The following is a 13,909-nucleotide window of genomic DNA, read 5'->3' as shown; positions in this document are numbered from 1 at the left end:
TCTTTATTATGATCTTAATAATTGTGTCTGATAATTTATTTTCGCTTGGATTGATGTCTTCAATACAATTTCAATTCCTCGAATAAATGAATGAACATTTAATAAAAAACATGAACTTCACTGGAAATTGAAATGCTCATGATTTACGTAGATGACAAGTCTTGTGGTGCTCGGAATAATCCACACAATGTTTGCTATATGTACTTACATACATATGTCTGTATGTATGTATGTTATATTTGATATATAATGGTGAAATTGGCTTTTCGCTTGAATTGATATCAAAAGGTGTTTGTTCTTTGACGTGTTGTTCGATAGCGCCGCGATAAAGTTATAGATAAAGAGTGTGTGTTTACTAATAATATTTAACGGAATATTGTATGAGGACGAACATGGACTTGGATTGGCATAGATTGAAAAATAGACGCGATGTCGTCATCTAAAAATAATAATAATACAAAAAAAATCTACACGAACAGAATTGTATCATATTGAATCACAGTCTCTGCCAATATTTGTATATACAAATATAGTATCTGTATATATTTTAGCTAGACATGTGATATGCCGATAATGAATTTATGTTCCATGCATCGTTAACATTTTCTAATTAAGATACAAGTTAACACAACTGAACAAATGAGCGCAAACGAGGAAATGGACTCTTAGCGATAACGACAAAACAAGTCTAAAGGGTATTCTTCATCCAGGCAACCTGTGTTTGGGCTCAAAGTTACAACACACCCACAAAAAAACTGAAAACACATTATGTTGATGATGAGATAATAATATTTTCTATTTGCAGATATGATTTGCTAGGCGCGTGTTAACGACATACAAGAAAAAACTAAATATATTTTGGGTAAAAGAAAAAACACAATCATAATTGTTGAGTAAACAAATTTTTGAACATACACGAATACTCACGAGCTTTGTTGTTGTTTGCTAAAAGGCTAAAAGGGTAGTTGGTAGTGCCGTCACACTTAGTGAATCATATTATATACACAGTTTTATATTGAGCTCCATTTCGGGGTATCGATAAGTTGATAAGAGTGCGAATCCATTTATAACTGCTATTATTTTATGACTGATTTTGTTTTTGCTTTTGCCCATAGGCACAAATCAAAACCCAAATGAGCAACACGTGAGCGACGCCGCCACAGTTGTTGTTGGTGGCGCGGCGGCCCTTGGGTCACCAGCTGGCGGCAGTCCCAATGCGACAACGGCAACAGAAACAGTTGCAGCAACAACAACAACAACAACAGGAGCAGTAGCAGCAGCAGCAGCAACAGGCACAGCTGTTAATACCACGCCCACAAAGAGTCCACAACGTAGTGCTTATCATGAAGATCTTTATCACGCTGGCGGCGATAACGTTGATAACGAGCTACCGCTGGAGGCAAACGGCTCACCCGCTCAGCGTCATTCCATAAACTCCAGTGAATATAGCTCAACGCCCAAGTCAGGACGCATTGGGCCTAACGGTGCCGCCACAGCAGCATCAGCATCAGCAGCATCAGTGTCCGCATCGGCGTCTGCCAATGGCAGTGGCACCACATCGCCCATAAATTATCAAATACTTGGCGAGGAATACCCTTACAGCATAGAGTATGAGTCACAGCAGCCACAACAACAACAACAACAACAGCAGCAGCAGCAGCAGCCACAGCAGCAACAGCTTTACCCACACCAACAACAACAGCAGCAACAACAGCAACAATTGTCGGTGACTAATCAGGAACAGTCGGGCGCTGTTCAAGCCTCGGCCACCGTCAGCTATAGCGCCAATCGTCAGAGTTACGCCTCCCCTCCAGCTGCATTGCCGCCTTTGATCATACCGCAACGCCAGTCGCTGCTGCCCTGGGGCGCACATTCGCGCAGCAACATTATAAACGTGCTGCCCAGTTACACGCAGGCCGAGATGCATGCGTTGGCGGTCAGTGTGGCCAGCGCTGAGCTGACCGCAGGTCCGCGACCCGGCGAGATAGTCATGCGTAATTTGTTCAGCGACTTCACAGCGCAGGCGGAGAAGAAAATCGAACTGGCCATGTTGGAGAGCGCCGATAAGAATCTATCGAAGTTGCTGCAACGCGGCGAGGATCCGCAATTCGATCAGCTGCTGTCCGCACTGGGCTCTGTGGCCGAGCATTGTTTGCCCTCGTTGCTGCACACACTGCTCGCCTGGCATCGCCGCCAGCTGTCCGATATGGAGATCAAGAATGACCTGAAGAAGCCAGCAACGGGCAGCAGTGTTCAGGCTGTGAACAAGACCAGCGTGGATCTGGACTTTCAGCTGCAGCGTCGCGAGGCGGCCGTGGAGTTCTTATTTTGTTTGGCTTTAATTGAGATACTCAAGCAGCTGCCGTTTCATCCGGGCCATGAGGATCTCGTGCGCAGCATCGAGAATCTGGCTTTTAAGCACTTCAAGTATAAGGACGGCCTGCAGAACAATCCCAATGCCCATAATATACACATGATTGCGGATCTCTACTCGGAGGTGATTGGCGTGCTGGCCCAGAGTCGATTCGCTTCGGTGCGCAAGCGTTTCATGTTCGAGCTGAAGGAGTTGCGCGGCAAAGAGGCATCGCCCACGACCACGCAGAGCATCATTAGCCTGCTGATGGGCATGAAGTTCTTTCGCGTCAAAATGGTGCCCATCGAGGAGTTTGAGGCCTCGTTTCAATTCATGCACGAATGTGGTCAATACTTTTTGGAGGTGAAGGACAAGGATATCAAACATGCACTGGCTGGACTTTTTGTGGAGATTCTAGTGCCCGTTGCGGCGGTAAGCTAACATATTTATAATTACATTCGAATATATATTAATCTATTTATTTGTTGTAGGCCGTCAAAAACGAGGTTAATGTGCCGTGCGTTAAGAACTTTGTGGAGCTGCTGTATGTGCAGACGCTGGATGCATCGACCAAGTCAAAGCATCGTCTGGCATTGTTTCCACTCGTCACTTGCCTGCTCTGCGTTTCGCAGAAGACTTTCTTTCTGACCAACTGGCACTACTTTCTGGCCATGTGCTTGAGCAATCTGAAGAATCGCGATGCTAAAATGAGTCGCGTTGCCCTGGAGTCGCTCTTTCGTCTACTGTGGGTCTACATGATCAGGATCAAGTGCGAGTCCAACTCGGCTACGCATTCACGACTGCAGAGCATTGTCAACTCCTTGTTTCCCAAGTAAATTGTTCTGGACATGAATGTAATGGCTTTAAGTAACAGTTTTTCTTTTGCAGGGGCTCCAAGGGCGTTGTGCCGCGCGATACACCGCTGAATATCTTTGTCAAGATCATTCAGTTTATTGCCCAGGAGCGCTTAGATTTTGCTATGCGGGAGATTGTCTACGATTTACTCTGTGTGGGGCGCTCCATCAAAGTCATACTTAATCCGGAGCGCATGAGCATCGGCCTACGTGCATTCCTTGTGGTTGCCGATTCACTGCAGCAAAAGGACGGCGAGCCGCCAATGCCGCGCACTGTGCCGGCGCTGCCCTCGGGGAATACGCTGCGTGTGAAGAAGACGTACATCAACAAGATGTTGACAGATGAGACGGCACGTAGCATTGGCATGTCCACATACTTTCCGCACGTACGTCGTGTATTTGTGGACATCTTACGTGCGCTGGATGTGCATTGTGGACGGCCATTAATGATGACGAATACGCAGAATCAGAACAAGGAGCCCGACGAGATGCTCTCTGGGGAAAGGAAGCCGCGCATTGATCTCTTTCGGACGTGTGTGGCGGCTGTGCCACGTTTGATACCCGACACAATGACCCAAGAGCTGGTCGACTTGCTGTCACGCTTGACCGTCCACATGGATGAGGAGCTGCGCATACTGACGTATCAATCGCTGCAGACGCTGGTCAAAGACTTTCCGGATTGGCGTCAGGATGTCGTGCACGGTTACACACAGTTTCTGGTGCGCGATGTCACCGACACCTATCCGCAATTGTTGGAGAACTGTACGCGCATCTTGTTTGTTCTCCTAACCATTTGGCGCTGCGCGATTAATGTCAACGGCGCTGCAGCCACCGGCAACAACAACAGCAGTAGCGGCAGCAGCAGCGTACCCAGCACAGGCGCCACTGGCGCTGTCAATAATCCCGCACAGTCAAAACTTGGTGGCGCAGCGGCTACAACCGGCACAGGCGTTTCCCAGGCCGCGCCTGTGGCTGCCGGTGCCACAGCAACAACAGCCGCTGGCAAGGAAACCACCAGCAGTCAGCAGTCCAAGCAGCAGCATCTAAACACAGCCAGCAGTGCTGCCTCGAGCATCACCACCTCCAGTGGCATGTCCAGCATTACCCAGCACACGGTGCTCAATATGGGGGCCAGCGATGCGGGCAAAAAGAATGAGATACCATTGATTACCACGCTCCACTTTGTGGAGGGCTTCGCCTTGGTGCTGCTCTGCAATTACAAGTTCTATTTGCGCAAGCTGGCAGTCATTATACTCAAAGAGGTGAAGAACCTGATGCGTGCATTAGGCCTACCCGAAACGGAACCACCTCTGATCGATGTCATGGATCGCTTCTGTCCGCAAGTTGTGGAGAAATGTCTGCCAATGCTGCCGCAGGCAGAGAAGACGGCCATACTGAATGCCAACTGTATTGACCTGTATTGGATAGCTGAGCGCAGCGGCGGCGTTTGGCTGGCCGGACTCACAGATGGTAAGCTGGCTGAACAATCAATTTGTTGTATGGATGGTTAAGGATTTTTTTCTTTTTTATTATTTTAGACAACTCAAAGTCCTCCACATCAACGCTGAATCTCTCGCAGTCGAGCTCGCAAGCTGCTGCAGCCGCTGCAACTGCCACCTCGCCGCAGCCGCCCATTGATCCCTGGGCGATCTGTCTGTTCGGTCTGCTGGAGCGCCAACGTGTGCTGCAGCAATGCCCCTCAGCGGTGGCCCAGGCCTGGCCCATTTGCTACGCACGTCTCACTGCGCTCTATAGCGTCATAGATCCCACGTAAGCGGAAGAGCCCTGATGGGACAGAATAGTTCTTCAACTAACTTTCCAATTGTGCTCTCTCCCAACTGCAGACCTGTTAGTGATAACCGCGCCTCCTTGCTGCGTGGCTCGGCGCCCACAAAGAAAATGCCCACCGAGAGTCAAAAGGATTTGTATATGCGTCTGTGGCGCAATCAGGTGGCCTGTGCCATGCGCCTGGTGCCGCAAATACCAAGCGTGGCCGTGCGCTGTGCCTCGCCAGATCTGAGCCTGAGGTAAGTTTGAAAATGTTCAAAAGGCACTGCCAGCCAACATTGTTCAGTGCATCTGAAAACAAATTGTGAGTGGGTCCAATCGCAGTCGAAAATAATACATTTTCATTTGTCCCATGTTTGATTAACATTTAGCATTCGATTATAATCAGCGCACGTGTGCTTGTTCCACTTTTATGCAAATTCATTTTGTATTTAATTATGTTACCACTTCGTTTTAGTTAGTCTACCTGTTTTAGTTGGTCTACCTATGTTTGTTTGTTTTCAACTATGTTGCATTATTGTATGTCAACGTTTCGCACACACAAACACAACCACACACACACAAACACACACCCATCCATACACCTATTCGCACCTGTAATAATAATGACATATTCAAGTAAAAATAGTTTTCAAATATCTATTAAAGTGAACTCGAATTCTATTTCGATTCACGCATTTGCATAATGTCAATCAAAATTCTTCATTGCAAAAGTGAAAAGTATGCATCCAAAGCAGAGCAATCATACGCCCTGTTGTCCTTTGCTGTAAATAAAGTTTCTGTCTGCTTGTTGTATGTTCTTTGTTATTTTTTCTTATTGTTCGTGTCATTTGATCATTTTATTAAAGTGTTGTTTCTTTAGTTCCTTGTAATTGTAATTTTAATTGTAGCTGTGTTGCATCTAAAACAAACAAACAAACACACACACACACTCATACATATTTGTTTGCTTTGTTTGAAATGCAAATTGCAAATTTTATCAGGAATTTGGCTACGGCTGCCTCTGAATATGTAAATGAGGCGAACGCCTTCAATATGCAATCAAAGCAGCTCTAATTATTAGTGGACCCTGGCTGCTGGTCAAAATGTATAATTTAACGTGTCTCTTATCGGTGCTGCTTTGATTTAAAATTGAATATTCAAGTTTCCTTTGAATTAAATAGTTGCTTAATGCGAGTTCAACTTGCCTCGCTAAGTAAGAGACTTTTGCTTTATTTCTAAATGATTCGAGGTCTGTTCATATCATAGATTCTTATACTTTGATCACAGCACATACACATACACACTCGGTTCATAACTATTGTTATATGTGTGAGTTGGTAGTTCGGGTATGTTATTTATATACACTGTTCATAGTCCATATGTTCTTCATATGTCTACATCAATATTCAGTTTGAGAAAAAATTGTCTCGCTATTGGTCAAAAATCATAAATTCACAAATAAACCATTGTTCGTTTGTTTTTGTTGTTGTCTATCTATGAATTTATATATCTATGTTTTTATCACTATATATGGATTGTAATTTATAGTTTACAAGATCAATCGGACTCACGTTCGCTATCCGATTCGTTGGACAATATACCGTCAAATGTTTTTGGGCCGGAGGGAATTGTGACACGTTTCACTCTGCCGCTCTCCTACGGACGCAAGGAAGCGCGACAGAAACGACTTGGGTAAAGCAAATCAACACAACACAACAAAACACAAAAAAAAAAAAAAAAAAAAACAAGAAACGATAACCTTTAACATCCCCCTACTATCCCAAAGCATCCTAAGATATCCCTCAAAGACATAAGCAAACAAGAAACTTATAATTAATATGCATAAGTCTGCTCCGATTACTTTTAATGTGGCTTTTATAGCCATAAGTGCTTCAATGTGTGTCTCTGTGTGTATGTGTGTGTGTGTGTCTGTGCCGTGCAACTCCATGCTTAACTGCCTATGTCGTACGTAGCTGCTTAGAAATGTGTTTTAATTTGCTAATATTTACCTTTAATTGTCAAATATTCAAGTTAAAGCAGGTTTTGCTGTTTAATATTTTTGCTCTCATAATTTGTTCATTTAATGCGCATTTCAATTGAGCATCACAAATTGTTGTCTCAATATTTGTAGAGTATATGCAAATGTTATTAAAGCATTTATTTAATTTTGTAGAAAACGCCTTAGTTGTAGTTTGATAAAATAAAGCATCGAAGGCTTTGTAGTTGCTTGCAAATCAATATGTGCTTAAAGTATTAAATATTTCAATTTTAGGCTGTGTATTCTGTGAATTCTTTCAGTTTGACCACATTTTGAGACTAATACCCTGTAGTCAGTGAATAAGAGGTAGTCTATATCTGGATAGATAAAGCTGAATATAAGAGTGTATATATGTTTACCTGTGAATACAAATAGGTATATATGTGTATCTATTTTATTTATTTTATATTTTTGCCTACCTCTTTGTGTTTTTTATTATATTCTCTTGTCTGTCCGTCTGTTTATCTTCTCATCTCTATTCACTTTTCAATCTAAAAGCAACAAACAGGTCATAAAGTTTTATAGCAAATCGTAACTATTTACACGGTATTTTAAAGTCTGTTACTCTCGACTATAGCACGCTGTCTTTTTTTTTTTCTCTTATTTTATTTGCCATTTGATTTTTGCTTCAAATTCCTTTGCTGCGCTGCGCGTAGCCCACCTCCTTTTATTGCCTATTTTTTGCTATGCTGAAAAATTGTGAACAGAATCAAGTTTGTTTATTTTATATTTTGCACCCGCCCGCGCACCCCACGTTTGCCTTAGCTCACAGACAGAACGATACGATATGCAGTGCATAAATGTATTTATACATATATATATTTTTATTTACTGTCAACACATTTATTTATTTATTTTTTTGGCTGAAGCGAAATGTTACTTTTTAATTGAAATTGTGCGCATCTAATATTTATAATGTTAATTTCAATAAAGTTGCTGGGTAAATGGGGCAACTCAGTTATAAATATAAATAGAATTACGCATTTGACTGCCAGCGAAGAGCCGAGCCTCTGTCAATAGCTGTTGTCAGAGCTTTTAGGGCCCAGCACGCTTTGAGACAGGAGTTGCGGAACTTGAAGCATTAAAACAGGACACTAAAATGTTGCGACCGTAAAATTTATTTTATAGCTCATCGCCAGATTCCCTAAACGCAGATCGGAGCGACAAATCAGCGATGGGCAGCGCCTCGCCGCAGGCACTGTACAAGCTGGTGGTGCCCCTGCTGCGCTGCGAGGCGATTGATGTGCGGGATGCGGCTGTCAATGCGTTGGGCATGATAAATCACGATGCTCTCAAGTAAGCAAAAAGTTTATATCTTTGATTCGAAGATGCACTTAATCTCAATTTGACAGGGATCTCATGGAGGAGCTGGTGGTCTACATACGCGAGGCCGTCGATCGAAAGCAGGAGAATATGCGACGTCGACGTCGTCGCGATGCACTGCGTCTGCAGGTGGTGCGTGTGCTGGAAAAGATAGCTGAAAATGGCACCTTTGGCGTGAGGTAAGCACCGCTAATCCCCAACACATAAATATGTACATAAATTTCCTTGTTTCCCTCCTCAAAGCTCTTGCGTATTGGAACGTGATACTATGTCGCTGCATCCCACATTTGTGGAGTACATAGAGGGCGCCATGGCGTACCTGATGGCCGAAACGGACAAGGATAATCTCAGCATACGTGAAGTCAAAGCGCACTTCTGCAATTTCATACGGAAAATGATTAAGAACTTCTCACGTAGGTTGCCTTTGAATTGAATTGAAATTATATTTTCTAACTTGAGCAACTACTTGACACAGTTGAATCGTGCGCCACTTTATTATCGCGTGACTTGAAGCGTAATCTATTCAATTTATTTGCCACATGGTGTGGCAGCTTCTCCAAGCCTCTAAGCATCAGCTCTCAGATTGGCCAAACCCCCGAGGAGGAGAAACTGCAATTCAGCGCATTACAGGCAAGTCATTGGCTGCATTTCCGTCCTTTATATGACCTTAAGTGAATATTTCTTGTATGTCTTATGCAGGCCATGTCCGCTTTGCTCTGCTGCGGTCACATCTTCTATACGCCCCTTCTGCAGGACGATGGCATCATCTATAAGTGGCTGGATCTGCTGCTCACCTCCAAGGAGGAGAAGGTGGGTTCAGCAAAACAATGGCTTTTATTATGTCGGGCTATATATCAGGTTATATTGTTTGTTGTTTAGATTTATCAATTGGCACGCGACACGGTTGTGCTATTGCTGGAATCAAATCCGGATATGGGACAACTCCTCGAATGGGTAATCGATCGCTGCTATACGTCGACGCCACGTGAGGCTGATGCTTGCTTCTTGGCTTTGGCCTCAATCTTTAGTGCCAAGTAAGTTAATCACTCGTCAATTTAATATGTTAAGGCATTAGTCGCGCTCCCGGCTTCCGACTGCAGCCAACCCCCCCACCAAGAACGTGATCTATTTACAAATAATCTCGTTTACCGTATATCCTGCCATCTACCCCAGTCCTCTGTGTATCTGTGTGTGTGTGGATGCGTGTGCTGGGGCTTAAGTGACTGCTCACGTGTCTGGCGGCCATGACTCCCGCTTTAAATTTACAGCCTTCATTGACAAGCAACAAACAATATATATGTGTATGTATATGTATATATATGTCATGTATTGTGCATTTATATATCTTCATGGGTGTCTACCTTTTCTGCCCGTGGTCTGAGGCTGTCTGAGTGAGTGCTTGACTGCGTCTGTGTGTTGACTCCTTTTTGGGCTTTATTGCAATCCAGCCAGGTGATAAACAGTCTTTTAGGGTCGCAATAATTTACGTACATGAGTACATAAGTATATATAACTATATATGTATATTAAAACTTAATAAAGTGTATTGCTCCTCATAAAAAAAAAATTTCTGTTGAAAATTTGCCCTTAGCGAAACTTTATTAAATTTCATTGCGTTCGTCAATTTCTCAGTGACTTTTCTCATTACAAATTTCATGGAAATCGCTCTTGATGTGGCTTATTTATATCTTGGCTTTTTAGTAAACTTAATTTGTAGTAAGAAAAATGAATTCCCATGCTGAACAATAAAATGCGTTGAGAATTAAGAACAAGTCGTACTGCAGGTACTTTATTGGAGCATTGAACCTTAAACGAGTCCAACAAATTATATTTATTTGAGCCCTAATACACTTTCGTGTGTGTCATTTGCTTTGGTTATTTGCGGCACATGCCACATGGTGCATGTCGCAAAAATTGTTGATTTTTTTTGTTTATGATATTTCTTGTTGGCGTGCCAAAGAGCGCTATCTGGAAGCAGCTGCTGTTTCTGGATCTGTTGCGTGCTGCTGCCCATATATACAATATAAATTTCCATCTTAATGCTTCGCTGCATTTTGTAGTTTACAAATGGTTAAATTTTTGATTTAGTGTGGCTTTTAATTTTCCAAACTTCAAATCGTTTCAATGCCAAAATTGTCTATGGTCGCCTTTATCATACAATGGCACGAATTGTTTGTATAACAGTTAAGCACACACGCACGCCCACACACACTCACACACACACACACACACACACACACACACACACACACATTGAAAATTCAATATGAATTTCTGCAAACAGAAATTCGCTTTTTTTTTCTTTTGGCTGCATTCAGTGGGGTTGGACATCCTTTTTTGCCAAAGGCCACGCCAGATTGGCCCTTTAAACTTTATTTACTGCAAAATCATTTCCAATTAGCTGCAAAATGCTAACAGAGAGCGACTAGTTTTCAGTTCCTGTTCTTTTGTTATGCTCGTTTTACACTCGTCGCACGTGAGACTAAATAAGAAAACAAATTGTAAAGTAAATTTAAACCCACACTCAACACCTGCCTGGCTGTCGTGCAAAGGGACCGATTGTAATTGTATCAACTAAATGGCCAAAGTGTTGCCTAAACAAAGTGAAGTGTGTTGCAGACAGTGAGCTGCAAAATAAGTTTTAAACGAATCTCGGGTTTGCCGTAATTAACTAAGAAAATTCTTGAGCTGGAGAGAAACTTAATTTAATTTTGTAGTCTCTGAAGAATCATTTGCCATTCAAACTTAATACAGGTTTCAAGTTGCTTATGTCACTTAACCCGTTTACTCTTACATCAAATTTGCAAACAGATTTGTTGTATTAATAATTTATCAGCTAAATAGTTGTTCAATAAGAAGTGAGCGAAATCCGTAGCATACTTTTCTGCGCCTCCAATTTGGTATGCAAATTGAGAATTGATTTTTAGAAAATTTGCATAGGGTACAACTTAGGCAGAGCCGCAGCCGCAGGTAATGGCTTTATCGCTTTTTTTTCTCTTCCTCTCACTCACTCAGTCTACCTCTCTTACCTTCTCTATATCGATTCCATTTCGCATTAGGGCCTTCTGTGTGTGCGTGAGCTCGCTTGGGTTGGGTTATGTGATTGAATTTTAATTGGGCAAACTGTTAATTTGTCTGCCTGTCCCTTTTATCTACTATAGCCAGCTCCAGCTCGTTAGCTGAGGTATAAGGCGGGTGCTTAACGAAACCACCAAACCACAACCGAGTTAACTTTTTACTTACGCCCGAACTTTTAATACCTTAAGCAAAATTCTTGAAGTGCATGAAATCCATTAACCAATATGTGTATATGCTCTTTGTGTCTGCTTCCACTTTCTCACCCACTCTGTTTATCTCTTCTTTGTCGTTTTGCAGAGAGTATCCATGCGACCATTATACGTCAGTTATTACCGTAACGCTTCTGATGACGGGCTGCCCCCGCGTTGAGGTACACGCAACCGCGCTGCAGCTGCTGCAGATACTGGATAAACGCTTCTTTGGCAGCAGCGTGGGCAATTTGCACAGCGACAACGAGAAAGGTATGTATTATCTCCAATAGAAAATCAACCTGCATTTTTCCATCTACCTTAATTAAATTTCACTGCAATTGAATTTAAGTGCTTTAGCCATAAAATTCTGATGATTTTTAGCTGACTGAATGGATAATTTAATATACAAAATACCAACGATTCACGGTGAATCGATAAATTGTTGTCTTGACTTGGCAAAAGTAAAAATATGTGTAGTTTAATATATAAAATGGCCAAAACTATTTTACGCAGAAAAGTTGTTGCACTTCTTAATAATTGTAGGAAATTTTATAATTGTTTTTCAAAGTAAGTTTTTTCTTAATTATTTTGGAGAGTTTTTAATAAAAATAAATACATAAAATACGAAATTCTCTGCTGAAATTGGCAATAATTCATAGAACAATCTCTTATATTCAGAAGTAGGTGTGAGGAGATGAAGAGAGGTGTTTTAGTATTTTAGAGCCTAAGAGAAACTTTTTGATATCTCTATGTATGTATTTGCATTCCCATGTTTCTCTAACAAAGTGTATTCTATCTTCGTCTTGTCATATTCTTGCTTCATCCTTTTCAGTTGAACAATTTGCACAAGCTTAGAATTATTTTTGTTAGAGAATTTTCCTTTCTAATCATTCACATTGAATTTTTTTTATTTTTATTTTTATTTCTTCCCCAATTGTGGCAATAGTTTATGATTTGAGTTTGCAATTGATGTAACACATGTTTTTCTGTTGGTATTATGTATGTTATTTGTTATTGTTGGCAACGCTTGAGATATCCCATTTCATTATACACATTATATAAGCAGCTTTCTGCTGAATTTCGAGCCCACATAAAATTATTTGCTTCACTTGTTGTGTATGTGTGTATGTAAGTGTGTGTGTGTGTGTTTGGGCTGCGTCAATTTGATTGAATTGAATTTAATTTTGTGTGCAAGCGCAAGGGAATTTCAAAACCCGGTGTAATTTTATGGCAATTTGTTATGCACAAACTGCTCGCTAAACCATTAATGTTAACGTTCTGCAAAAAGAGAAAATAATTCGTGAGCAAGTCATCGCGGTTGGCAAAATTTATTTATTTATTTTTTTTTTTTTTTTCGGGGCGTGTATCTTATATGGAATAAGGCAAATATTATTTTTAAACCAAAAAGTGTAAAGTGGCCAACGAGAGCTAACTCTTTAAAATTATGGCAGACTTTCCCGATACTCGACTTGGAATTTATATAGTCAGGACAGTATATAGTGTGGTTGGATTATGTAGTTATATAAACACAGTTATATAAATGAGCTTGCAGTTGCTCTTGCTAAATAGCTTAGAGACAAGTTCTACATTGTAATTAATCAGAAATATTTAACCAAAACATTAGTAACTTATATAACATATCTTTTCTATGTTATATAAGCTAATAGTAGTATACGTTATGTCAGCTGCAATACCTGATTTGTCTCTCTATTACATAACTTAACATTAATGCGTATACTTAATATTAGCTGGCATAGGTTTTGCTATCATAATTAATTAAAATTTCCGTCCCTATTATACAATTCATTGTTATTATTAATATAACATATTATATTCTCTATGAGGATTATCTAATCGGTCCACTTTAGTTGTTTTTTGTGTCGTTAATGCCTACAGGGTATGTTAAGTCAACAATGAAAAGACGCATTAATAAAATTGATTTTCATTGAAATGTGCTAAGCCCCGCGCAGATTTAGAATGCCTGAATGTTAATTCGTCATGGCAATTAGCAGCAATTCGTAAACATGACCAGAGTGCGTGACTTCTGCTCAGCTTTTGCTGCTCTTCATATAATCCTTGAATCGACCTGCTGGAAATTTCAAATTGATATACATTTATATAATGTCTGTAGCTCTTGGCTTGTTGTTATTGCTGCTCGTTTCTTGGTTGGTCTTTAAAGTCTGTCGCTTGGTTGGGGTCACGGCTTATAGGGCATGTCCAATCTCTTTGGCTGACCTTTTTTTTATTACCAAGCACTAAGCCGCTTAGCTTTTGTTATAGTTATGCCTGGAGCAGAACGAAC

The 13,909-nt window shown here is 41.3% G+C and overlaps 1 protein-coding gene across 26 annotated transcripts in view; it reads left to right on the top strand.

The window, feature by feature from the left end:
• Nucleotides 1-13,909, top strand: part of fry (microtubule binding protein furry) — a 49,382-nt gene that overhangs the window by 6,110 nt on the left and 29,363 nt on the right. For 21 of the 26 annotated variants that reach the window (XM_089466689.1, XM_018006403.2, XM_089466707.1 and 18 more), the window contains 13 exons: nt 1,116-2,785; nt 2,845-3,185; nt 3,242-4,677; nt 4,746-4,977; nt 5,052-5,234; nt 6,526-6,669; nt 8,144-8,311; nt 8,368-8,517; nt 8,582-8,751; nt 8,814-8,968; nt 9,038-9,148; nt 9,218-9,372; nt 11,714-11,877. In XM_089466689.1, the coding sequence (XP_089322815.1) occupies nt 1,116-2,785; nt 2,845-3,185; nt 3,242-4,677; nt 4,746-4,977; nt 5,052-5,234; nt 6,526-6,669; nt 8,144-8,311; nt 8,368-8,517; nt 8,582-8,751; nt 8,814-8,968; nt 9,038-9,148; nt 9,218-9,372; nt 11,714-11,877 (5,079 nt within the window). The remainder of the gene's footprint in view (nt 1-1,115; nt 2,786-2,844; nt 3,186-3,241; nt 4,678-4,745; nt 4,978-5,051; nt 5,235-6,525; nt 6,670-8,143; nt 8,312-8,367; nt 8,518-8,581; nt 8,752-8,813; nt 8,969-9,037; nt 9,149-9,217; nt 9,373-11,713; nt 11,878-13,909) is intronic. The other 5 variants (XM_018006405.2, XM_089466710.1, XM_018006404.2 and 2 more) reach the window with 1 other exon arrangement.

The sequence above is a fragment of the Drosophila arizonae genome, chromosome 4, assembly GCF_054131065.1.
Source record: "Drosophila arizonae isolate 15081-1271.41 chromosome 4, UAZ_ARI_1.0, whole genome shotgun sequence".
NCBI classification, from domain to species: domain Eukaryota; kingdom Metazoa; phylum Arthropoda; class Insecta; order Diptera; family Drosophilidae; genus Drosophila; species Drosophila arizonae.
The sequence above is the reverse complement of the archived record's forward strand: the minus strand, read 5'-3'. Positions and strand labels throughout refer to the sequence as shown.